This window comes from Alosa pseudoharengus, unplaced genomic scaffold, assembly GCF_046254945.1.
Source record: "Alosa pseudoharengus isolate Yale_2024_CS ecotype anadromous, Long Island Sound unplaced genomic scaffold, YU_APseudo_1.1 YU_APseudo_1.1_scf_6, whole genome shotgun sequence".
NCBI classification, from domain to species: Eukaryota; Metazoa; Chordata; class Actinopteri; order Clupeiformes; family Clupeidae; genus Alosa; species Alosa pseudoharengus.
This window is the reverse complement of record NW_027468848.1, coordinates 16,246,894-16,272,511: the sequence shown is the minus strand read 5'-3', so window position 1 is coordinate 16,272,511 and position 25,618 is coordinate 16,246,894. Positions and strand designations below refer to the sequence as shown.

Below are 25,618 nucleotides of genomic sequence, written 5' to 3'. Positions count from 1 at the left end.
CATGCTTTCAAATCTGACCTAGAACCAGTTATTCAGCATTCTTTAAAAGTGAATTAGATTCAGATAGGCCATGAGAGGGCTCTGTTCATTTATCATTTCAAGAACACTGAGACATAACTTATTAAGATATGATGACTGGCAGAACTGTCAGAATGCAATCAAGGTTTGAATGATTGCTTTTTTAAACAAAGTTGAGTTGTTGCATGTGAACCCAATGCAAAATCCATTACTTTATTTTTAACTATAAGACAGGAAAATCTGAGATAAGGGAACATACCCCGGCTACAAGCAGCTTCCTGAAAAAACTCTTCGTCAGCCTATTATAAATTACCAACACTTACATCCAAATTCAAATAACTATTATATTAAATGTCATATATCTTTATAGCTTTATACTTGACTGAAATGTTGTTACACAGGATTATGCCATACCATAAGTGAAGCATATTGTGTGCAGTAGCCTACACAATACCCTGCAGTATAGCAGCAACCTGTTTTTCTTGGGAGCCACCCCAATTGGTTGGGATGTTGGGATGTGTACAATGTAAATTGAAACAGAATGTGATAGTCTGCCAATCTCATAAAGCCATATTTAGTTACAAAAAAAGGGCATAGACAAATAATAAGACTAGTTGGAAATCGAACATGAATTCAACATGGAATTGTAGAACCACATTGTTGGGGAACAGAATCTTCTGTTAGAATGTTCAAAACTGCGTTTTACCCAATGACACATCTAATAAACAAAATGTTTTCCATTTGTTATTGTGTGTTTTTAGACTATTTTGTTTTGGATGAGTTTTTGGTAATCTAAGACAAGACAGCAATGTAGCATATTGCTGAGATCTATTTTCAGTTTCAGCAACACTGACGAGTCGAGACCAATAATCAAGTAGGCTAGCCAGAAGCTTCTTGACAAGACGACCTGTCATTCGCCAAAGGCAGACACAGACAGCACAAATTCTATGTTTTATCCTGTATCCTGCATCCTGTGGTGACTGATGAGTGAGTGATGGGATTGTGTGGGTGACGTGTACTTCTGCGTTCTGCTTCCGTGAGATGTAGGGGGAGCTTGACGTGGCGAAGACACCGGACATGACATAGATCTCACAGAGTTGTGAGACTGCCGACAAGCTAGCTGAGCTCTTGCGTGAGCATAACGACTGGGGATAGTCGGTACAAGGGTCAGTCAGTGTCCAGACGGACTGTATCCTGATCCTCTCACAGCTGCACAGATGTGGTTTATCGTGCTGGCTGCGCTGCTTCCGGCAGTGCGCTCTGCGTACGAGTTGGACCCGCAGAAGCTTCAAGGCCTGGCAAAGGCTAAAGTAGAGGTATGGGTAGTATTCATTTGTGATGTTGGTAATAGGGAAGGGACAGCAAGTAGGCCAATGTGATTGTTAACTTAAGCAATTGATATCCTTTTAGGATTGCAGCAACCACATCACATCAGAACAACGGGCTTCGTTTACTTTTGGAAAACAGTTTACATTCTGGTTGAGAGACTGATGTGTTTCGTTGCGTTTGGGTGCATAGCTGCTAGCCTAATTAATTTCACGCACTTAGACGATGTTGAAATCAAGGTTTAGCATAAGGTAGCCTACGATAAGGGCGACATAGCCTATGGACTATAACGGATATGTGACACACACGAGGGAACCGGAAAACCCTTGGTGCTGCTAATCCTCGGAAATAGAAGAATAGCTATCCGCTAATGTTTCAGTAGCCTAATGAATGGGCAAAACGAGAAGTTCCTGCTATCAGAGTTAGAGAATAAACTAGGGATACGCACTGACTGATATTCGTTACTCGTTAGGTGGAATCATTAGCAATAAAGTATCCATCATCTATCTATCTGTCAATATTGTTTAATCCCTACTGGAAAAGAACAAAACGAGCATGATAGTAATGTTTTGAACTGGTCTTGTTTTTGACGTTTAGTAGCTCGTTTTTTGTGTAGGCTAGCTGCTAAACCATGCCAAAACATACTTTCAGGTGGCTTTATTATTCCAGCAGGTCTAGTTTATCAGTTCAATATCTTTCACCGTTCCACTCTTTTGTGTTCTCTCACAAAGGAGAGTGTAGCCTGTGGTGTTATTTCTCACCGGAAGATGAAATCTGAGAAGCCGTCATGAGAAGAACACAGCATGAGATAAATGTCTCTCTTCTAGACCTAAATAAAAAGAGAAAGACATCCCCCATGGGCTGTCCTTAAGAGGCTCGAGTACCGAACCGTAACATGGGAGATGGGAGTCGTTGTAGAAAATCTTTTCACATCTGACCTCAATCTGTGTGCTCCGGGCTCATGGGTGTCACGTGACCTTCTTTGGCATTTGAGCGCATAATCAGTGTAAGGGTATTCAACATGTGTGCAATGCAACACCTGTGAGTGGGATTCTTATCCTATCCTATTCCTATCTCTTCTTGCAGACATGCGGAGGATGACAGCTGAATCGACTGAGGGAGGTAGGTAACTAAACAAGTACTACACTTGTTTGCATTGCAACCTCAATCATAGCTTGCTGCCATCTCATTTTTTATAATCTTCATTGCTCTTTTTAGGTCAAGGCCTTTGTGACCCAAGACATCCCTCTTTAGTATCCTTACTTTGATTCTTCAAGCTGTCTTCAGATACCACCAAGATAACACCCTTTGAGTTGGCATCCATTCAAAGTGGACTCATAGGCCTACTTTAGCTCATTATACTTTATAATGAGTGTCTACACCATTAAGTTGTCTTATCAGGTTTGCACACAGGCACACATCTAGGATAGTCTGGAAAATCCAGACCCTGGTAATCTAGAAAGATTAACGGTCTGGCCACGAACAATGTAATGGCCCAACTCGAGGGGCGGCACCAAGCATGCATTTGAAAATCTCACTGCACGCAATTGGATAGCACTAGACCAATGTTTACTCTGAATGATTCCGGACTTAGACGCAATTGGATAACACTACGACCAATGTTTACTGACCTCCAACGTTGCAGCGCTGTCGTCATCAGTTTAGCTCGCCTCTGGCCCACCAATATCAGATACGCCGATTTGATTGGTTCCCCGGGATGCAAGGGGTAAAAGTAATGTGCATCATTGCTTATTGCCAGAGTGTCTCACAGAGACAACTCCACTGTGCTCTCGCGATAACTCAGGATTTCCAGGGTACATCTAGGACTGGCTTTGTGAAAAGTGAGATACCTCAAATGTCAATGACTCAGTTAAACCAGCAGGGGCCACTCTCTTCAAACAGTAATGTAATCTTTCTATCCTGATAAAAAAAAAAAGAAAATCACTAATTTCTCAGCACAGATTCTGACTTCAGCTCGGAGTTGCTTGTGCCCTGTGTTCTTTTGTTCTCTTGCCGTGTTCCGTGTTCTCCTTGACTGTTCTCTTCTAGTCATAACCTGGTGATGAAGCACATCCCTGGGGCTGATCCTGAGCTTGTCCTCCTTGACCACTACTATCAGGAACTGGACGTGAGTGACTCCTCCTCTTTTTTTTTATATATAATTAGTAGTAACAATAAAGACATGAGGAAAACACAAACTAGAATCTTTTAACTCATCTCACATCATAGCTGGTTACAAGAAATTTTGCAAAAACATACAAATAGAACTCTGAATGTGTTTGTTTAGGGGGAGCTGTCCACTATGACCCCATAAAAAGCCGCTGCCTTACTGAATCAATCAAAAACAGTGATAGATTGGTTAGGCTGGAAATGTCCTTTTACTGGGATGTGGACTGTTTATTAGTAATAGTAAACACATTGGTCTGTTCACTAGCATGCATTCAAGGTTCAGAAAGTTATAAAAGAAATTCAAGTTTATGTTGCATTCAGAACTGATTGACCTCGAGCTGTGACTGTAGTTGGCCCACCTGAAGTCACTGTGTCTGTCCTGCAGCGCATCCCTCTGTCAGACATGACCCGAGTGGAGATCAACACCCTGCTGGCTGAGCTAGGCTTCTACAAGAAGGCCCAGGAGGAAGACGAGGTGCCCGAGGAGTTCCGCTTCTCCCCCGCCAAAGGCAGCCCCTTCCCCGAGGACCAGGCCCCTCCGAGCGAGGCGCCAGCCGACGCTCAGCACCCTGACTTATAATCACCTCGGACGCAGTGACCGTGCGACATTCCACACATCCAGGGCACACATCAGCTCCTACCGCTAGACCACTCACCTTCATCAGCAGCATAATCTGCCTCAGCCGCCCACAGTGCATATACTTCCCAACGTTACTGCTCTTCATTTGGGATGTGCATGATTCATTTGTGTGTTCTCTCCTCTGTGAGTGTGTGAGATTGTAGAGGGGTGTGCTATGTGTAATGTCGACACGCAGAATGTGTGTGTGTGCGTGTGTGTTAGATGTGTGGCAATACTCTTCCTGGGCTGGTGTGTAGCTACAGTCCCTCCTATTCAAGACCTTAATGATGCCTCAAGCACAAAATCTCCAGATTGGCTTGAGGCTGATGATACTTGTCTTGGTAGGGGGGGGTTAGCTTCACTTAAAGCTGGGAGAGTCTGTCAATCAAAAAGTGGTTAACATTGTGAAGAACTGTTTTTATCAAAGATGTGAATAAAAACCACAACCAGTCATGTTTAGTTCCTTAAAGTATGTTTTAATGGTTAAATGACGTGTTTCACAGAGGGATATGCGCTAGCGCTAAGCAATCTTTACGAGTATGTACAGAATCTACTAACAGTGAGGGACAGACTCGGCACACGGTAGTGATTCAGAACCAGCTTCACCGCAGCTAGCCTTGGGATGCTAAACTCTTTACAAAACAAACAGAGCTAATTTTTCATACTCCTTATAGAATCCAAAAAGCTGGCCCATAGCTATTGCTCACTGCTCCCCACAGTTCTTGTGAGCGAGATATAAAAATACAAACACACTTAAGGGATTCCACTAGCTTTGGACTGTGGCAGTAGTCTGCCATTTTTGGGATGACAAAAAGTATGTGAAATGTGTCAACGTGAATCTGTACACCCACACAACAAAACAATCCAACCATAAATAGACACTCGAGTGTGAGTGAGTGTGTCATGCTTGTGCAAGGGTGTTTGTGTGTGTGTGTGTGTGCGCTAAAGACCCCACACTGCAACCTGGAAATCTGGAGTTCTCTCTCAGAATACCTCACTCAGTGGCTGAGACGTCAGGTCTCAGCAGTGTGACGTCAGGTCCGCAGTGAGGCCAACTGCGCTCTACACCTGTGTTCCGTAGCAATTTAAATAAAAATCATCCTGGAATAACAACATTCTGGAATAACAAGAACTAATAATAACAACATCTGAATCTGAACACCATCCAATAATATGAACACAGGAAACAGAACAAGTCTGCATGTTACTCTTTAACACATGTACGCCTGTGGATGCTAAATAACATCAAATACAGCATCAGCGAGGGAATTAAAATACACACAGCCCTCTGCTATCCTCTGATACAGCTACATACAGTACACACATCGTTCATTTAGCTTTGCTTATTAAAAAAAAATCTTAATTTTAGTCCTGATATCACTGTTGGGAGGGAACTGCTCTCTTGAGGTTAAAATAATAAAATAACTTAGTTTCTTTTCTTTTAAAAACAGCGTCACTCTGTGTATGAAGGAAGTGTGTGTGTGTGTGTGTGGGCAGGTCACATGTCAGATTGTGCTTGAGAGCGCATCTCGACGCGACGCAGATGGTTGACAAGCGACTGTACATAAGTGAACACACACTTGGAGTCTGGCTTGTTCCCCATAATCATCATGTCCTCGACCTCCAAGAGAGGCATGCAGTTAGCATATTCCCTGAGAGTCAGAAAAACAGAGAACAGGGGAGGAGACGGGGAAGAAAGAGAAGATAGACACAAGAGGTGGCAATAAGTTAGCCTGACATAGAACAGTTAACACTTAAGTCCAACCCCTATAGTCTGAGAGTCATCCAAACAGCAGCTGGAAACCCCAGGATGTCCAACTGGAGAAACTGCAAGGCTATTACTGAAATTGTCCACTAGATGGAGCCTTAGCTCTATGGCAGACTGCCTGGACAGTACAGTACTTTATAAGTATACTGTATAGGTACTGTACTGAATAGGACTGCTCTGAAAAGTCTAAGCGCAACCATTCAATGGAGTTGACCAGCAAACTATTGGCCCTTTATCATTACAAACAGGACCATAAAAGAGAATAGGGATTGAGTTAACTAAATGAGTCCTGTGCAAAGAATGAAGGCAAGAGCCTCTAAGAATCCACTGACTATCCTTTTTTGGGCACTCTGTGTGCCTGGTAGTGTTGTGCTACCTTGGATTGTCTCAGGAGCTAAATTTTTCTTCTGAAATTCTTCTACCAATGGAACAGTTGGACACCTGCGTCTCGTACTTCTGCTCTGCTCTCTGTAGTGAACAGGAGCGGGCGGTAATGATGACATGACCACCTGATTAACTATAACTAGTCAACTGTATACACCTCTTTGACAGTGCTTGTTTTTTCTATGCATGTGTGTATTATTTGAAGATTTGTGTATCAGAAGTGCTGAAGGGAGACAGAGCAGACTCTTATGGCCTACTGCCATATGATCTGCATGGCCATGTTTGGTGGCTAGGATAATGATGAAACACACACACACACACACACACACTCCCTCTCTCTTTCTCTCAGGGTTCCTGCACAAGGAACAAAACACATGTTGCTAAGCAACCAAACAGCACACATTAAATGGCGTGCTAAATTCATTTAGTATACTTCAACAAAATAACTATGAATATTTTCCATGCATGTGTCTGTATATCACACACATACAAATCTCTACCCCCCTCCCAACAGAGTGGCTAGTAGAAAACTCTGACTCCATCAGAGCCAGTGACTGATGACAAAAGTGCTGCTGACATGTAGCTCTTCATCTGTAAGGCGAGGCTTTGTGGCGACGGGGTGGTGCCAGTCTCACCGTGGGGGCGTGGCCCGTCAGGTCAGGCCGAGCCTTTGGTCTTGACAAGGCCCTTGAGCACTAGGCCCCGGTAGAACTCCTGCAGGTACGTGTACACGCACTTCCAGTCCGGCTCGCGCATGCCCACCATGTCCTCCACGTCCAGCAGACACGGGACGTCTGCCAGCTCCCTGTGCCCCGAGCACAACACCACCACACCACCACCACCACCACCACCACAAGGGTGGGAGAGGGAGGGAGAGAGAGAGAGGAGAGGAGAAGAGAGGAGGGGAGGGAGAAAGAGAGAGAGAGGAAAGGGAGAGAGACAGGTGAAATGTAGAGGAGAAAAGGAAAGACAAAAACAAATGACAGAGAAGGAAAAGAAAAAGAAAAGGAGGATGGGAGACAGTAGAAGAAGAAAACAGCGTGAGCAGCCAGGGACAGAGGTGTCAGGAGAGACAGAGACAGAGGAAGGGGAGACACAAAAAAGATACATTATATTCTCAGTGTCAACAAACACTACATGTGTCCACATGCTCATCAACCACAGAAATAAACAGAACTTGTGCTTACATGCCTTTCAAACTACACACACAGAGACACACAACATGATGTCCAATGGATCATCAGACGATGTCCATTACATTTGTTGTGTGTTTTGGCTAATAAGTGCGTCATGTGAAGTGCACACATTGATAGAACAACAATGTTTTGTACACTAGAGCCTACACACAGAAAGAACAGTAAAACGATCACATCACATCACACACACACACACACACACTCTCTCTCTCTCTCTCTCACACACACACACTCTCTCTCTCTCTCTCTCTCACACACACACACACACAAAGACATATACAGTGAATTGGAGGCGAAAGTGTCTCCGTGTATGTGCATGTGTTTAAAACTAGTGTTCATGGAAACAGATGAGGGATGGACTATGACCTGTTCTACAACAGCTGCATGCGCAATCAGATGCAATCACACCCCCCCCCCCCACACACACACACACACCACCACACTTCCTCACTGTCCTAATATTCCTAATCTGAGAGTAGTGTGTTTATGTCGGAGCTATCTGCGGAAATCATCTTTATCTGTCTTTTCTCACCAAGACCTTGTGTGTGTGTGTGTGTGTGTGTGTGTGTGTGTGTGTGTGTGTGTGTGTGTGTGTGTGTGGACAGTATGCCTGAGTACATTGGGGATTCTGGGTGGAGATGCAGGAAGGGTGATGGTCAGAGAGGCATGCAAGAGACACACGACCCTGATCTGGTGTCATCTACAGCAGCTTGGTGGATTGGTCGGAAAACAGCCAACAGTAAGGAAATGGCAGGAAGTTATGAGTGAGAGAGACAGAGGTCAGAGCCGTCAGAGAGAGACTGACCGATAAACAGACAGAGAAACGGATGACAAGCACCTGTGAGGAAAAGAGGGCGAGAGGACAGGATGGAGGGATGAAGGGAGGGATGTAGTAGATGAGTAAAAGGTACATTGGGCATTCCTGGGACGTCTTAGGTTGCAGGTCAGAGAGTAGGACAATCCCTAGGGGGGGACGCTGGTTAGGGCGGCAGCCTCGCCCACTCACACGCAGGCATCCGCCACCAGGAGGAAAGGTCAAAGAGGTCAGGGGTCAGATGAGTTCATACGGTTAAGATCAGAGTTTCACCAGGTCGTCATGTTGAAGTCATTATAAGACATTAATTCATCAGCGCACATCTGGAGAGCAGTTCATAGAGTATCAGACCAGACCCCTACACGCACAGAACACACAAGACCAGAGGTGTATGCACTTACAGCATGTGTGTGTGTGTGTGTGTGCGTGCGTGTGCGTGTGTGTGTGTGTGTGTGTGTGTGTGTGTGTGTGTGTATACAGTACACTCTACTCACTCAGCTGTGCTGAAGGCCAGCTGGAAGTTCTGTCGGCGGTTGGCGGGGCTCAGGCTGTCGTAGTCGAAGGCCTGGGGGAAGAAGTTGTGCACCAGCGCACAGAAGGCCATGCCGTCACACCAGCTCGTCGAAAAGTTCTGGATTACCACATTCTGTACACAAATCAGAGAGAAACAGAGAGAGAGAGAGAGAGAGAGGGGTGGGAGGGGGCAAAGATAAAGAGAGGTGAGGAAACAGGACATGTATACAAAAAACTGAGTGATAAAGATGGAGGTTGCAAGAGAGAGAGGGGGAGAGAGGGATAAAGGGGGAGATGGGGCTGTATATATATATATATATATATATATATATATATATATATATATATATATATAGAGAGAGAGAGAGAGAGAGAGAGAGAGAGAAGGGACAGAGAGAGAGAAGGGAGAGAGAGAGAGAAGGGAGAGAGAGAGAGAAGGGAGAGAGAGAGAAGGGAGAGAGAGAGAGAGAAGGGAGAGAGAAGGGAGGGAGAGAGAGAGAGAGAGAGAGAGAGAGAGAGAGAGAGAGAGAGAGAAAGGGAGTGTGGAGCGGGCAGGCAGCTTACTTCGTAGGAACGAGTCTTGGCACGACACCAGTCCAGCAGCATCTGCTTAATGGAGTTGGCGTTGGGCACACCGAAGCTGGTGGAGCGCTGCACCTTATTCACCCGCGCCACAGCAGGGCTACCCACACTGGAGGGAAAAGAGACAGAAAGAGCGAGTGAGAGAGAAAGAGAGAGAATGAATGAATGAATGAATGAATGAATGGAGAGAGCGATCGGACAAATGATTATTGCATGATGGAGAGGGTGAAAACAGGAGTAAATGAAGGACCTACCCTCCTGCATCCAGCTTCTCCATCATGGCCTTGCGCGCCTGATTGGCTGTGCTCTTGGGCATCGTCTGCGCCCTCATCAGCTCCTTACTCCTCTCCATCCGTCGGCGCTCCGTTGCGGAGTCATCCTCACGATCAAACACACTGAGAGGAGACAGACAGACACACACACACACACACAGATTTGTGATTTTGAGTAATATAATGTGCATGGTACAACAGAGACAACGCACACTAAAGCCTGTTGCACTGTGGGTACTCACCTACCAACCTTCTTCCCAGAGCTGGAGGATGAGGACGAATAGCTGTAGGATTTACTCTGGAGCACCCCCTCTGAGGCAGAGAGGAAGAGGAGAAGAGATGAAGATGGTGGAGCCACGCACACATCAAACAGCCACACTTCTACACCCGCACTCCCACACCCACAGGGCAAAGAGCACTTACTGTCCGTCTTCTGCACATAGCTGGACTCCATTACGCTGCTACGGGATGACCTGCTGCCGTCATCTGCACCGCACACACACAGAGACCATAATGAGTGAAGGTCATTCTGAATCATGTCCACAATCAAATCCCTCGTCAGCTCCCCCCTCTGTAGCTTGTCTCATAATACAAAACTATTGAAGTTGTTCTTGTGTAAGGAGGATCAGAGGATCAGTAGTGTGGTAGACTTTCAAAAGATCAAAAATTTTGCTTTTCCTTCCAACTTTTTTAAGTCAGTGCCTCGTTTTTCACTTTGACATGGATATTTTAATCATTACATTATGTTTTCATTCGTTTTCTTGGAAAGCAACTGTGGGTGGAGGAAAAAGTACTGCACTGTAGGAGTTCAAGGTGACCGCTCGTGTTTGTAGAGGGTGACCGATGAGGCTGTACCTGAGTGGGCGAAGCGATTGGTCTTAGTGACCTGGCTGACTGTCGAGCCGTCGGCTGACTTCTCCACCTTTTTGGTGACCATCTCTCCCGCCTTGCCCTTCTGAGCACGCTCCTCTCTCTGCTTCCTCAGATCCTCCAGACGCTGATCCCGCTCCTTCTCACGGAGGTCTGATGCACCCCAGCGTGCACACACACACACACACACACACACACACACACACACACACACACACACACACACACACAGGATAAGAGAATGCAGACACAGAAGGAATAACAGAACGAAACCAAATGTTACAAACACAAAAACAAACCAAACGGTAAAACCAGACTGGACGTGTTGCCTTAGACACACAGGCATGCGTAATACTTCCCAAATATTAGCTACAAACACGTGCTCTGAAAACAGACATGCACAACACAGGGATGAAGTTTCCGTAACCAGAGTCTCCTGTCTTAGGTGTGCTGTGTGCTTTGGGCCTTGAGGTATTAAATACAACAGAGATCAGGCGCACAGGCGCACACGCGCACATACACACACACACACACAAACACTAGGTGTTCCATAACAGAGGGCTCTCTATGCAGAGGACAGCTGGAGCTCTGGGTGAACTAGGCTTAAACGTGTGTGTATGTGTGTGTGTGTGCGCGTGTGTCTGTGTGTGTGTGTGTGTGTGTCCTTCTCCTCTAAAGATATCTGTGCTTTCTCTGGCACACACAGACATTCATGGGCAGATCCTGGTTTAACAGTGGCTTTGAAATGAACCCACAGACAGGGCCTCAGGTGGCCCCATACACACAAACACACACACACACACACTTGTGAAAAACACCACAGGTGAACTTGGGGTTACATATGAGAACACACACACACACACACACACAATACACACATACATAGCACACATATATGAAATAATCTAACTTATAAAAATACAACCACAGTGTCTAACATGTGTGTGCGTGATGTGTATCTCAAAACTCGTCTCTGGGACAACAGACAAGGTGGACACAGGGTGCAAAGGCAAAACCGCAAACTCTAAAACATTCCAAACATCTTCAAGCACAATGATACTACAGACACTCACACACACACACACACACACACACACACACTGCCACTCCCTACCGATCTCCTCCTGACTGCATCCCAGTTTGGCCTCTGAGTTCAGAGTGAAGAGAGAAAGAGAGAGAGAGCGGGTGAGCGAGAGGGAGGTAGGGTATAACAGATGAAAAGGTTGGCATGTGGCACGTCGCACCACCAGCAGGCCTACAGCACATGGGCACTGCACAGGGCATGAAGGTGAGGGAAGGATGAAGGACATATGGCTGATAGCCTAAGGGGAAAGAGAACGGAAGAGGAGGGGGGGGGGGGGGGTTATCACCTCTTTTCTTTTTCCGAAGATCCCGCATGGCAGCACGGATCAGTTTGCGCTCCTCAAAGTCTTTGGATTCATCAAGCTGTCACAAACACAGGAAAACACACACACACACACACACACAAAATGACAATTTCCCATATGCATCACACTGTTACAGAGCAGTCCATATACACAAAACATTCAGTGATCAAGGGTGTGATGCAAACATTTCTCCCCAACTGAGCCCATCCAAAGTGCGACGGCCGTCTTATTTCACTCCTCGCTCACTGGTGCAGATCTCTACTGGCGTATGCTCATATAAAGCAGACAGACATGGCTGACTAGCTGATTCTCAGTGGGAGCTCTGTGTGTTTATGTACCATTTTATCCAGCAGCAACTCATCCTCAATGGCCTCCAGCTGCTCTGCAGTGATCCGCCCACTGCTCTCCAACTGAGCTTTGGCGTGAGTGGAGGTAGAGGAGGCGTGGGACTGCTCCGTCATCACCGTGATGGCCTGTTCCTGGGCTCTGGCCGGGGCAGTTGAGGCGTGGGAGGCGTGGGACTGGTCCGAGACCACGCGGATGGTGTGCTCCTGGGCCCGAGCAATGGTGGACGAGCTCCGGGACTGATCCGAGGTCAGGGATTTAGCCGATGAGCCGTTGGGCACGGAGGGCTCCACCACGAACATGGCTGGCTCCGACTCCACCTGGGGAACAAATGAACACAAACAGTTAGTTAGACAGTGTTCATTTGTTAGAGGGCTGGAGAGCAGAACACCAGCGAGTCAGCAGACGAGTGTACTGATACACTCTCTACTAACACCAACACACGCAGATCATACACACTTGCAGAATGGTGCTGATACACTCTCTACTAACACCAACACACACAGATCATGCACACTTAGAGAATACACATACTGATACACTCTACTAATATCAACACACGCCGATCAAACACACTTAGAGAATACACATACTGATACACTCTCTACTAACATTAACACACGCAGATCAAACACAGAGAGAGAGAAAGGTGGGACTCTTGGACTCTTAAGCTGACCACAGCGGCGCTGAGACCCGAGCGTGATTCACTTCATTACTTATGTTTCCACCGTTTTCTATTTCCACCCCACACTCCAGTGTGTGCATGATTGTGCAAGTCTTTGGCTGCTGCCATGTCAATACCGATTCAGGTCTGACTTTGAATGCTAATGTGTTAACATGGTTTTCTATGTTGGATGCACCACTACAGGTGAGTGAGACAGAGACGGAGGAGACGTGGAGAGGTTGAGGTCAGAAAGGAAGGAAGAGGAGATGGATGGAGGATGGAGGAGCAGAGCAGGAATGCTGGGGATGGAGAGAGATGAGGACGAGTGGAAGGAGGAATGTTTCCGTGGCGAGCGCTCCACACATCTGTGTTGACTCTGCCGCTGAGGAAGACGGCTGACATTTAGGAAGGAATTCACACTTGCGCCGCCCCCCCCCGGTTCCCTCGCTAGGCTCCTCCTGCTCTCTCTGGTCTCCTGTCCTCGCTCCGGCCAGCGCCAGAGAGGAGGAGAGGGGGGACGAGAGGAGACCAGGACAGGACACGTGCTTATGGAGATACATGGTGCTGATGGAAGCATAAAAAACCCACTCATATATCTGCATGCACGCTTGAGAGGGTCCTTTTCCTGGGTGGGTAGGAGAGCGAGAGCGAGAGCGAGAACACAGAAGAGTGTGTGTGTGTGTGTACATTAGAGACTATAGAGCTCCTTAGTAAATGCCAAGTTTAATGGCAGAAAGTACTTGTTAAAAGTGTGTGATATATCTCTGTATGTATATACAAGGCTTTGTATTAGAACAGTATGTGCTGGCACTAGTGTCCTAGTGTGTGTGTGGACAGGATGTAAGTGAATGTCTCCAGTGATGACAGGAGAGCACAGGAGATGGGCCTCACTTATAAACAGCAGTGGTCTATTTTCCATTCGCACACCGCACCAACAAACACACACACACACACCTCTTAAAGTGCTTTTACAGACCAATTGACCACTTTAGTAGTAGCTGGTCAGAGGGAATCCAAACACAAAGGTTGAGTCACCCGTTTTACATCACACGAAGCATGTAATTGCTCCAAGTGTGTGTGTGTGTGTGTGTGTATCCGTGTCTGTGTGTGTGTCTGTGTGTGTGTGTGTGTTCATATGTGTGTGTGTGTGTGTGTGTGTGTTTCTGGGGTCCCTCTGGATTATGTAAGAGTTGGCTTGTATAGTATGCAAGGTCAACTGAGTTCAGGTGGATTGTGTCTGTGTGTGTGTGATAGATAGGCTGCAGCTGCTCGTACAGTACTCTACAGTGGGACCACAGGAATGAGGCCCTCTGCTCATGCTTCATGCGCTCTCTCTCTCTCTCTCACACACACACACACACCCCGATCACAGGGCCTCTGCATCCCAAGCCCACAAATATTCTACTCCACAAATACCCCATAATCATCCCCCATAAATATCCCAGGGGCCAGAACAGACGGTGCCCAATGGCCAACGCTGATAGACTAATTAAGCAGCAGGGCATAATGTTCACAAATTAGGGAGGTGGGAGATGCTAATGAGCTAGCGTCCAGGCTATTGGCAATCTGACTCTCGTACCACAGCGGTCACACACTCACTGGTGGAGGACTGTGTGTGCTGGACAGAGGGCTCAGTCCCCGTGGAGAAACAACCTTTTCGAAGAATTCAATGCATTTACCTTTGTCTGAATGTCTGTCTGCCTGCCTGCCCTGGACATCACCAAATCACACACAGACACGCATACATGCGTTCTGAAAGTGTCCACAATGCAGGTCATATGCCAGCACCTCTTTTATCAGCCTGCTTGACCTCTTTCTGTTTATAGATACAAGTCTGGTCCAAAAGATATTCACACATGCACACATATTGACCAGATGACTTCTAAGAACCAAGAGTTATCTAATGACAGTGCACACACACACACACACACACACACACACACACACACACACACACACACACATCTTTTCAGGGAAAATTAATGAGTGACCATGTGTGTTAGCGAGAAAATGAGAGAAAGAGAGAACGAAAGAAAGAAAGCAAGAGAGAGAATGCAGTGTTCATGCTGGCTGCTGTGAGAAGATGAAGCATGCAGGCTATGCTGGGATGGTGTATGTATGTGAGAGTGTGTGTGTGTGAGAAATGATCAGGGTTTAGTGGGATGAGCGAGGCTTGAAGGTCAACAGAACTCAACATACCCTCACACACGCACCCTCTTGTCCAGTCACATAACCACCTCTCAGGCCAAGTGCTCACACACACACACCCGCTCACACACACGCAAACACACGCTCACACACACACATACACATTCAATCCCTCTCTCTTACACACCCACCCATCTAACCCAATGACACAAAGGCTCTTTAGCACATTCTACTTCCTGCTGCATGACTCCGAATGCCAACATAACCTCTCGCATACACACACACAAATACACATTCACACCATAAGGATTAATATCAAATGTGAACTCAATACAATATTGCATTGTAATAAGGGCATTCCATATACTGTAAAGTGAAAAAGTACTTGGGCACAAAACACAGCAGGAATCGCACTACAGAAGTTGCTATCCTTTGATAAATGACACACATGGAATCATACCATGCTGTTGCTACGGGAGACCGTAGTTGGCATGGAGGTGGTTGAAGAGGACCTTCGTGTGGAGAAAGCTGGGGGGTGTGGCACAGCCTCAGGGGTCACGCCATTCACTGGGTCAAATGCGAGGGAGTCATAGCTAACGCCATCCAAAGCACTCATACCATGGTGAGGGTCAAAGGGCAAGCCATCCATAGCATCGGGGATCAAATAAGGCTTCATGTAAGGGCTGACTTCTTCTAAGGGTACGGTGGGCATGCCTGGCTGCGTGTCAGAGATCAACCCACTCAAAGAGTCAAAGGTCATGCCAGGCTCCAGGTCAGAGGTCAGGTCATTGTTCATATCCAGGATCAGGCCATTACTCAGCATGTGAGAAAGGTCAAACTGCTGCGCTGCTGCTTGCTGGGGACTGGGCAAGCTGAGCGGCGGGGCCTCGGGCAGCTGGAGGGTGCGGCAGAGCTCGTCCACCTGTCGCACCAGCCGCTCCTGCTGGAGCCGCAGTCGCAGGTTGTCCTGCTGCAGCTCCTGCAGCACCTGGACCAGCGGGCCGAGGAGTCGCTCGTGCAGCCGCCGCTCCAGGCGCCGCCCGAAGTCGCGCAGCTCCGCCCGGGCCTCGCCCACGGCCTCCTGCATGCACTGCTCCACCTCCTGCATAACCGCCTCTTCCTCCTCCTCCTCCTCCTCCACCCGGCTACCTCTGGTCAGCGCTTCCTCCACCTCGTCCGGCTCGAGGGGAGATAGCAGGTCGCCGATCTCAGACTCCAGCCCCGACTCAGCACAGCCATCCAAGGGCTCCACGCTCACGCCCGGCATTCTGGGAAAACTTTCCACTGGACGTCAACAGAAGCCTCTTGTCCTGTCCACCTGTCCCGCCTTTCTCTCCTTTTGGCAGAACAATAGCTCCCGGCCACTAAGGGTCAGCTCAGCTCTCCTCTCTTTTGTCTCTTTGCCTCGTCGTCTTCTCTCGTTCTCAACTGCTTCTCTCCCTCCTCTCGGTTTGCGATGGGAACTCACAGAGGATGACCGCAGCTGTCACATAAATCACAGGCTTCTCACTCTTCGCCTTGCAAAAGTCCCTCAGTCCCAACGCAGCTCAGGAGTAGCTCTCCCTCTTGTCCAGAATGTGTTTCCATATGTGTGTGTGTGTGTGCACGCCAGTGAGAGTTGTGAGCAGCTCAGTGTGGCCCCAGCTCTTTATACCCCTACAAATCTCCCCTCTTCAGCTGCCCTGACCCAGTCAGCCAATCAGCACCCACGGAATCCCATTTCCATGGCAGCAGAGGCCACTGGCCCCTCATTCCACTCAGGTGCCACAGACAGCTTTATTTATCACACACACACACACACACACACACACACACACACACACAGCCCTATTTAGATCTTTTGTCCTTCACACCTCCAATAGCAGGCAAGCCACTAGCCAACACCGCTACTGTTCAGTATGTCTCTCCTTTTCTCTCATACACCCTCACATACCAGCTATGGACCTCACTATACTAGATGTTCTCAATGTTGTCGCCCAACCTCTACTTCACACATATGCAGTCAGAGATGTGCTAATGTGTTGATAAAATGTATACTTAGGTGATTGCTGCCTGTGGATGTGTGCATGTGCAATATCTATATTGTGCAGACTCTATACTCTTTCTTCTGTCTCACTCTGACTGACACACACACACACACACACACACACACACACACACACACACACAGAGTGGAGAAGTAACATGACATCACATTAAAGTCGATCGATGCCGTGTCGCTCTGGACAAAACAATTCCTTCTCCCTCTGCTGGCCAGAGTGTTGACCAGACCACCACACAGCATAGTATAAACCACCGCTGTCCAGCACAGCATGATTTAAAGGACTCTGTGCACTGACCTTTGCTCAGAATAGGCACCTCTCCATCTTTTCTGGCTCATTAGCTAGACATGTGGTGATAAGATGGTGACAATAAAATTTACTCTCGTCATGGTAATTTCTCACCTCAGTTTTTCAGTGAAGAACATATCTACAAACTTTGTGTGTTCAAGGGCAAACATGAGCGTTTTTATGTGCAGGGTCGTCTGCCAACGAAAGGGCAGGAGATGACCTGACCTACTAATAGGGCTGTCACTTCTCAGGACCGCTCCAACACACTTCCAACCAACTGATAGTTTAGTTTAGAACACAGCGGCCGCAATCATGAACCTGTTGAAGAGAGACTGACAGCCAGATGGCAATATAGACAGGCTGCTAAGTGCAAGCCTACAATTCACTATGGTTTAAAGAGACATTTAGCATGCTTGCTCTTTAACCCTAAAGTCTTGCGGCCTCCTCAACCCTCCGTACACCTTACACCTACCTCATCCAAGCACCATGTAGGTAGCTGAAGTACCAGAAATACATTAAATTGCGGACTGTATGTATGTTCTGTTGACATTTTATCTTAATTCATACAAGAGTTGTGGAGTTGTGAATAAAGTTGTTTATTATACGGCTCTTCACAATGCTAGTAGAATGCTCCATTGACTTGAATGGGATTTTCCAACGTTCTACGGTAAAAAATGTTCATGTAATTACCGCTGGAAACATATAATTACCGCTGTCAATGGCAACGGGTTTTGTGCTGCTGATTTAAGTTTTTCCTATCATTCCGCAAGTAGTCCGGTCCCTTCTGGCATTGGAACTTCATTCAAAAGTGAAAGCAGACGGTTGATCAGCTGTGTTCTAAAGAATGTTTGATTCAAGTTCAGCATGTGTTGCGAACTATTTGTTTCTCAGCAAAAGCTACGACGAAACGGTAACAAATAAGTGTAAAGAGACATATCGTGGAGTTTATTTTTTTCGTTTTGGCAAGTAGCCGTATAATAAGCGGGATAATGTATAGAACGCCGGTCATTATTGGGAAAATAAGTCCCTTCAGGGCTGTGCGTCGGGGTCTGGTTTGCCCTGTCGGGACTTATTTTCCCAATAATGACCGGCGTTCTATACATTATCCCTTACGTATGTGTGTGTGTGTGTACTGAATGTAGTGGGGGTGGCTGGGTGCATGTGTTCGCATGTTGGGACATCAGTCAGTGGCAGGTGCCTGTGCCTTTTGGTATTTGTGGGGCTGGATATTAATCTTTGCTTAGGCACACACTCACAAATGCCAATCCATCAACACGACTGATTAATGCAGAGCGTGTGTGTGTATGTGCGAGAGAGAGAGAGAGAGGGATAGAGGAGTCAAAGTTAAGCATTGATGCTCGTGTTTTCTAAAGACTGATGATCTGACATGTGGCGCGCACACACACATGTAGACAGTCAAAAATAGTTTTAACAGTATCTGCATGCATAAGAGTTTTGTGTATAGGTAAGAGTGTGTGTGCTTGTGTGTGTGCACAGGAGATAATACATATGTGAGGGTTCGTCCACTGGGATCAGGGGTTTGCCTTATTATTATGGGATGTCGTTATTGTGGCCTATCTCTACTCCCATCTCAGTGATACCAATGAGAGAGGACCTACAGAGGGGACACCACAGACCACCCACAGAGATCACAGAGCACGCTCAATGGTGTGTGTGTGTGTGAATGTGCACACACACACTTTCTCTCTCTCACACACACTCTCTCTCTCTCTCTCTCTCTCTCTCTCTCTCTCTCTCTCTCTCACACACACACAAGCGCGCACACACGCACACACACAGCCCCTGACTCATGAGGAGTGGGCGTAGTCCTTGTCCCCACTGTATTTCTTTTTTCAAATAAGTGTAAGGGAGGTGGAGAGAGCTCAGTTCTGCCCTCTATTCTTTGTCGACTCTCCAAAAGCTGCCGCTTCTCCTGTTCCCACTCCATTCAGCGCTCACTTGCATCCCCCCACATGCAGATCCATCACAGAGACACAGCCAAGCCGGCCTGAGCATGTGGGTGCTGGAAGGGAAGTAGAATGTATGTGTATGTTTGTGTGTGTGTGTTAGTTTCAGAAAGTGAGTGCGTGTGTATGTGTATGTGTGCGTGTCATGGATGGAAATGCACATGCGTGTGTGTGTGTGTGTGTGCCTGTGTGTGTGTCTGTGTGTAAGTTTGTGTATATAAACGGGGGATCTTAGTCTCCTCTCTTAAAGTAGGATTTAGGAGAATTTCCAAGAGAAATCTGAGCTGAGACGAAAGAGAGAGAGAGAGAGAGAGAGAGAGAATACTCGCTCTACTTCTTTTCCTCTCTTCTCCCTCTATCCTGTCTCTCCCTGCACTTCCAAAAAAGGAGACCGCTCCAAGCATAAAAAAAAAACATTCTTTTCTTCCTATATAACATCTCTCTGTCTCTTCTTTCTTCCTGTAATGGCAGTAACACTAACAGGCGTACTGACAACATTGAACAAGAGTTATTACTCAAGTGAAAGGATCAACACAACACTGGATGCTAACTGGAAACAATGCTAACTGGAAAGACTCTTTTGCCAACACCTGTGAGCAATACTTCTGCACTCTGAAAGAAACCCAAGTATGATTATTTTCTCCATGAACAGATATATTTCAAAGGCATTTTTTCAAAGGAAGAACGATTTGATTGATGCATTAAACTCTTACCAAATTATTTCACAAGTGCAACAATTTAAGTTTAATTTCACTGCTGGTTATGCCTCTGGAAGTCGCAAGTCAGCGGAGCCTGTCAACACTCCCGTTTTCCCTGGGTTTCTCCCATATTTCAAGGTCATTTCCCGGCACCCTCCTGTTTTGTTATTTCTCCTGGAAAACTCCCGTAATTTGCATGACCATCAAACTGATTTTATAATCATTGATCCGTTCATTTTTTCTGTCAGTCATCTCCCAGGTTGCCAGATTGTGTATGAAATACACCCTACACATACACAATCACTTACTTTCAATTTCAACCGTTTTGTCATAGGCTAAAACCTGGCAACCCAAAACCCAAATAAGGAAGAGGGTGCCGACTGCGCAGCCTGAGTCTCGCTAGCAAGCGGACTAGTTGAATAGCCTACTCCAGAACTAGCTGTTGTCAAATTGTTGGGAATTTAATTTATTAACACATCACATAAACTGTTATTGAGTGTTGTTGATACACAATAGGCAATTGTGTCCTCGGAACCAAATCTGACAGCAAGCAGCTTTGGAGTTTTGGAAGTAGGCTGCAGGCAGGCAGCGGGTGGATACATAACTGGCATGTGTAGGCTTTCAGTAAGGTAAAAGCAATGACCAAAATGCAGTGTATAAAACATGTTACATGTTAAAACACCGATCCGGTACAAACACTAACCCAACAAAATAAATCTCCGATTTTTGGAAAACTAAATGTTGACAGGTATGCCACTCTCCATCTTAAATGAGATTTAAGAAGCAGTTCTTGCTTAAGTTTATTATAAAATACTAACATTATTATAAAATAAACATTATTACTTCATTAGTCCACCACATGCAGTGGGAGGTGAGAAGGTGGTTGGTTATCAACAGGTCAGAGTATTGTAGTGGTATTGCTTTATTTTCTATGACATTTTTTGTCAAAAGTATTTTCAGTCCAGGGCTGCAGAACTCTATGCCTGTCTCTAAGCTTCAGTCAAACACATGAAGCCGTTTCTTGTACATGAATAATAGCCTAGTCCTAGATTACAAGCTTTTTTCAATAGAGATTTTCATTAAAGTTTGTTTTTAGTGTAGGACTAGGCTTAATCCATGTACAGGAAGCTGGCGCGTGAGGTCTCTGTTGTGAAGAGGCTTGTTAGCCTGACTTGAACACAGCCAGACATTCACTTTTCGGTGGGGGTGTTGGAAGTACAGTGCATTTAGACGAACCCAAGATGTTGATAGACCACACAAATGTCACTACAGGTTTCTCAGAGCTACTCATGTCCGAACACATGGAGGTGAGAGCAAAGAGCTAAAGCAGACAGAACAGCCAGAAGGACAAGCAAGAGAAAGAAAATAAAACATGAAAAAAATTGCTGTTTGACTCATGGCTAAAACACTGTGGCTTATGGCTTATAACAACTTATAGCTGTGTGTGAGTGTGAGTGTGAGTGTGTGAGTGTGTGTGAGTGTGTGTGAGTGAGTGAGAGTGAGAGTGAGAGAGAGAGAGTGAGAGTGAGAGAGGGAGAGAGAGAGAGGGAGAGATGCATCTTCGTGGGAGGTTCACATCGGTGTGCTCATACCTTGAAAGAGGGCCCAGTGGAGATGCTCTGTGTGGAGATCTTAAAAGGAGTGGCTCTTAGGCCCAGCGTCAGCTCTGAAAGAAAGGGAGCAAAGAGGGAAATTGAGAGAGGGAGAACCACTTCACATGCAGGGACAGCAGGAACATTTCCCCATGGCATATTAACATAATTCCCTTAAGCCAATGGGAGCGCCTCTGTGTGTGTGCTGTGTTTTTTTTTTTTTTTTTTTTTTTGGGGGGGGGGCATTTAATGCATAAGTGGATGTGCATGTGTGTTTGTGTTTATCTTATGCTTTCTCAATGTATGTGTATGTGTATAAGTATTAGTGTGTATACGTACGCACGTGTGTGCGTTGTGTTGTGTTGAACGAAAGAGGGGAAAGCAGTGACCATTACTCAGTTACGTGGCACCAACATGGAATCTTAAATCTCACCGTGGGGACTCATCATCACACACGGACACACACACACACACACGCACACACACGCTTACCCCAAGCTATGTAAACACTCTGAGACTTCTCTTTCCTTGGCTCACACTCTAATACACACACATATGCCCACATTAAATGGCAAAACAAAAATCCCTCATAGATGGATGGTGCCCATTTGGTGCATTAGAGTGCCCATGTGAGTGTGTTACGACTGCACATACTGTTTAACCATGAACCAAAAAATACCAAGTGACCGAATCATTACATCAGTCTCTACCTGTTCCACACTCACTCTGAACCCACTCCTGGACACACACACACAAGAGGACAATTCCATAAAAGGCAGATTAGACAGTAAACTGGACTCCAAATGCAGAAAACATTGCAGCTGATAGGACACTCTCTCTCTCTGGTGTGTGTGTGTGTGTGTGTGTGTGTGTGTGTGTGTGTGTGTGTGTGTTCTTGATTTAATGCTGGTTGTATTTACGGAGCCTCTGAGGTAGACCAAAAGACCTTGTGTGAGACTGCTCTGCTGGAGCCTGGACTGTCTCTTAAATAAACAGTTTGGGTTAAGAACCTTTACGTACAAGCCAGAAAACAGCTGCTTGTGTGTGTGTGTGTGTGTGTGTGTGTGTGTGTGTGTGTGTGTGTGTGTATGTGTGTGTCGGGGTGCAGGTCTGTGTAAAGCCTTGTAGAACTTGAAGACACTTCTCAGGGTACAGTCCTTTCAAAACTTAATTCAAGTAATTTCCCAGTAGCCTCAAACTAGATAACAGATGGTCAGGTACAGTACACTACACCATCAGTGAAGTTCATATACAAAGTAGCAAAGGCAAACTAATATGTCAGTATCCAATGCAAAATTCACAATGAACATAACCATGTTTGGACTACCACACAGCATGCATAAATACTAACTCAGGTTGTAGGGTCATAGAGTCAGGAAACTGACCCATCCAGTGGTAGAAGTAATCTACCAAGATCAGATTCCAGACTCCTGCAGTTCTCTCTTAAAGCAAATAAATAAATAATAGAACTTAACTTAACAGCAGATAATATGCTGTGTTGTGTATCTGAGCCTAAGATCTATGAGGTTAACAGCCCACACCAGGAGACTGGGTTCACTGTGACATGGAGGTGTCAGGAGTGAAAGCTTGGTGTCTGTTTCTATACGTGTATGTAAGGATTGTTGTGCTATTGTGCCGTTATGGAGACTACTCATACAGTACAATCTAACTCAAACAATCAATCAGAATTATTGTTCCAGAAATCAGTTGAGAAAATCAGTTAAATTACAAGACATGCACTGTAAAAAAAATAATAAGGGAACACTTACAGTTGTCCACAATTGTTAAAACACATTTTTTGAAACCTTCCACCCTTTTCTCCATTCTCAAAATACATTCACAGAATGTCTGACAGCTCTTGCAAAATAAAACACTTGCCTCAAAAGTTTTACTTGTGCTCAAAACCAAACAGTGTCAGAGTACCTATCCAGTGTATGATTAAAGTGTTCCCTTAATTGTTTTGAGCAGTATATTTATGTTCTGACAACCTGAGAACATATACAAAATATATATGTACATTATTTTGAAAACTTGAGAACATATACGAGAACTGACCTGGCCAACCCCTGGATGATGGTAATATTCAAACTTTGAGCATTGTCATACTGTATCCAGTGTTTCCCATACATTGACTTATTTGTGGTGGCCCACCACAATATCAACATTGACCACCACACAATGATTTTCCAGGTTGTACTAAATTGTGCTTAAATCTGATTAGCATCATAACCACGCTGCGCTAATTTGCTAAAAACTGTTGCATTCAAGTTAATTCTGCAAACCTACCACCACAAATAGAATTAAATTCTGTGGGAAACACTGCTGTATCCAATGTATATCCTTTGTATTTTCCTATGCTTTTAAAAAATCATGCATTCATCACAGTCATTCCCAATTGCTAAGACAAACTCAAAGAAGCTCCAATCAAGGGCAGCCGTGGCCTACTGGTTAGCGCTTCGGACTTGAAACTGGAGGGTTGCCGGTTCGAACCCCGACCAGTAGGCATGGCTGAAGTGCCCTTGAGCAAGGCACCTAACACCTCAATGCTCCCCGAGCACCGCTGTTGTTGCAGGCTTAGTGATTAGTCGGGATTAGTGTGTGCTTCACTTCACTGTGTGCTTAGTGTGTTTCACTAATTCACGGTTTGGGATAAATGCAGAGACCAAATTTCCCTCACGGGATCAAAAGAGTATATATACTTACTACTTATACAATCCACTTGATCTTCTCAGCACAACACAAGTCTTCACACAGGTATTTTGTTTGTTGTGTCATGATTGATTGAAAGAACATATTCATTTCACCACAAGTCTGCTGTTTGAGGGTTTTTGTTGCATGTTCCCAATGTTTTGCGAGTGGCCAAATTGATGCATTTTGTTTGCAAAATACTTTAGCAGTGTTTTTGTTTTAGCCTGTTTGTTGACTGTTTTGGAAACGTAGTGTGAGAGTGGACAAATGTGTTTTAGTAATAAAAAAATTCTTTGTAAAAATGCGCTCCAAAAATAGTCTCATTCCAATCAAAGTTCATTTGAAAAGCTTGGTTTAAAAACGCTATATTCTCCATTTTAATGAATCATTTTGTTTTAATTTTGTTTTCCAAGTAATTTCAGTGGAAATGTAGTTGGGTATTGTTATTTGATTTTTTCAGATTCAGATTTATTCAATTTCATTGATATTACCTGAAATACACAATTAAATAACATGACTTATTAATGTTTTCAAAATGGATTTATAGCGTTTTGAAACCAAACTCTTTCACTTATCAGGTGAAACAGATTCTGTTATGGCAATGTCCTTTGGTCTTTTGGATGGTATTTTTGTGTGCATAGTATCTGCATGAAGGAGTATGTTTGTGGAGCATCACTGAACACAGTAGCTTAGGTTACAGCCTGGATATCTGCTGTGGTTACAGCAAAACAGACTGAGCTAAACATTCTACTGAGCTTGAGTCAACAGAATGAGCTACTGTTCAGCAAAACAGACATACACAGACAAGCACACTCACACTCACACTCTTAACTGACAAGGACAAGGAAAACCAAACACACACAATGGGTTCCTATGTGATGGTGTCTATCGAACCACACTATTCTACAACGCGAGCGCGATGCTATAAGACACTTAAATGTTGCTGTTCTAATAAACATACTCCCCTCATCTTTCAGAATCACTACGAGCATGTGTGTGTGTGTGTGTGTGTGTGTGTGTGTCAGTCATAGAGAACAGAGCTCACTTTGAGGACTCCTCTACATGCGGAGGGAGGAGAGTCAAAGGTCACATATTTATACCGCCTTTACATAGACAGACAGTCAGAGAGACAGACAGATAGACAAACAGACAGACAGACATGATAAGCATATTCACATATTCGCATGAAGCAAACTGCACCAATGTGGCCCCCACATTTGTCAACTCATTCAAAACTTCTAACACGGCTTATATTATTTCAAAAAGC

General features: G+C 45.4%; 2 protein-coding genes across 5 annotated transcripts in view; one reads left to right on the top strand and one right to left on the bottom strand.

Moving 5' to 3' along the window:
• The first annotated feature begins 1,091 nt into the window (after positions 1-1,091).
• On the top strand, positions 1,092-4,585 carry selenom (selenoprotein M). The gene is made up of 5 exons (XM_076270578.1): positions 1,092-1,334; positions 2,431-2,466; positions 2,563-2,597; positions 3,394-3,472; positions 3,899-4,585. The coding sequence occupies exons 1-5, from the start codon at positions 1,236-1,238 to the stop codon at positions 4,091-4,093; spliced, it is 444 nt and encodes a 147-aa protein (XP_076126693.1). The 5' UTR covers positions 1,092-1,235; the 3' UTR covers positions 4,094-4,585.
• A 2-nt stretch (positions 4,586-4,587) lies between these two features.
• The window catches only part of smtnb (smoothelin b), a 54,799-nt gene continuing 33,768 nt past the window's right edge, over positions 4,588-25,618 (bottom strand). The window contains exons 10-21 of one of the 4 annotated variants that reach the window (XM_076270575.1): positions 21,664-21,737; positions 12,258-12,584; positions 11,902-11,977; positions 11,646-11,678; positions 10,517-10,684; positions 10,085-10,147; positions 9,904-9,973; positions 9,644-9,784; positions 9,372-9,498; positions 8,789-8,940; positions 6,920-7,089; positions 5,646-5,784 (exon numbers count right to left, since the gene is read on the bottom strand). In XM_076270575.1, the coding sequence (XP_076126690.1) occupies positions 6,942-7,089; positions 8,789-8,940; positions 9,372-9,498; positions 9,644-9,784; positions 9,904-9,973; positions 10,085-10,147; positions 10,517-10,684; positions 11,646-11,678; positions 11,902-11,977; positions 12,258-12,584; positions 21,664-21,737 (1,379 nt within the window). In that variant the 3' untranslated portion in view covers positions 5,646-5,784; positions 6,920-6,941. Of the gene's footprint in view, positions 7,090-8,788; positions 8,941-9,371; positions 9,499-9,643; positions 9,785-9,903; positions 9,974-10,084; positions 10,148-10,516; positions 10,685-11,645; positions 11,679-11,901; positions 11,978-12,257; positions 12,585-21,663; positions 21,738-25,618 lie in introns of all 4 variants that reach the window. The other 3 variants (XM_076270573.1, XM_076270576.1, XM_076270577.1) reach the window with 3 other exon arrangements.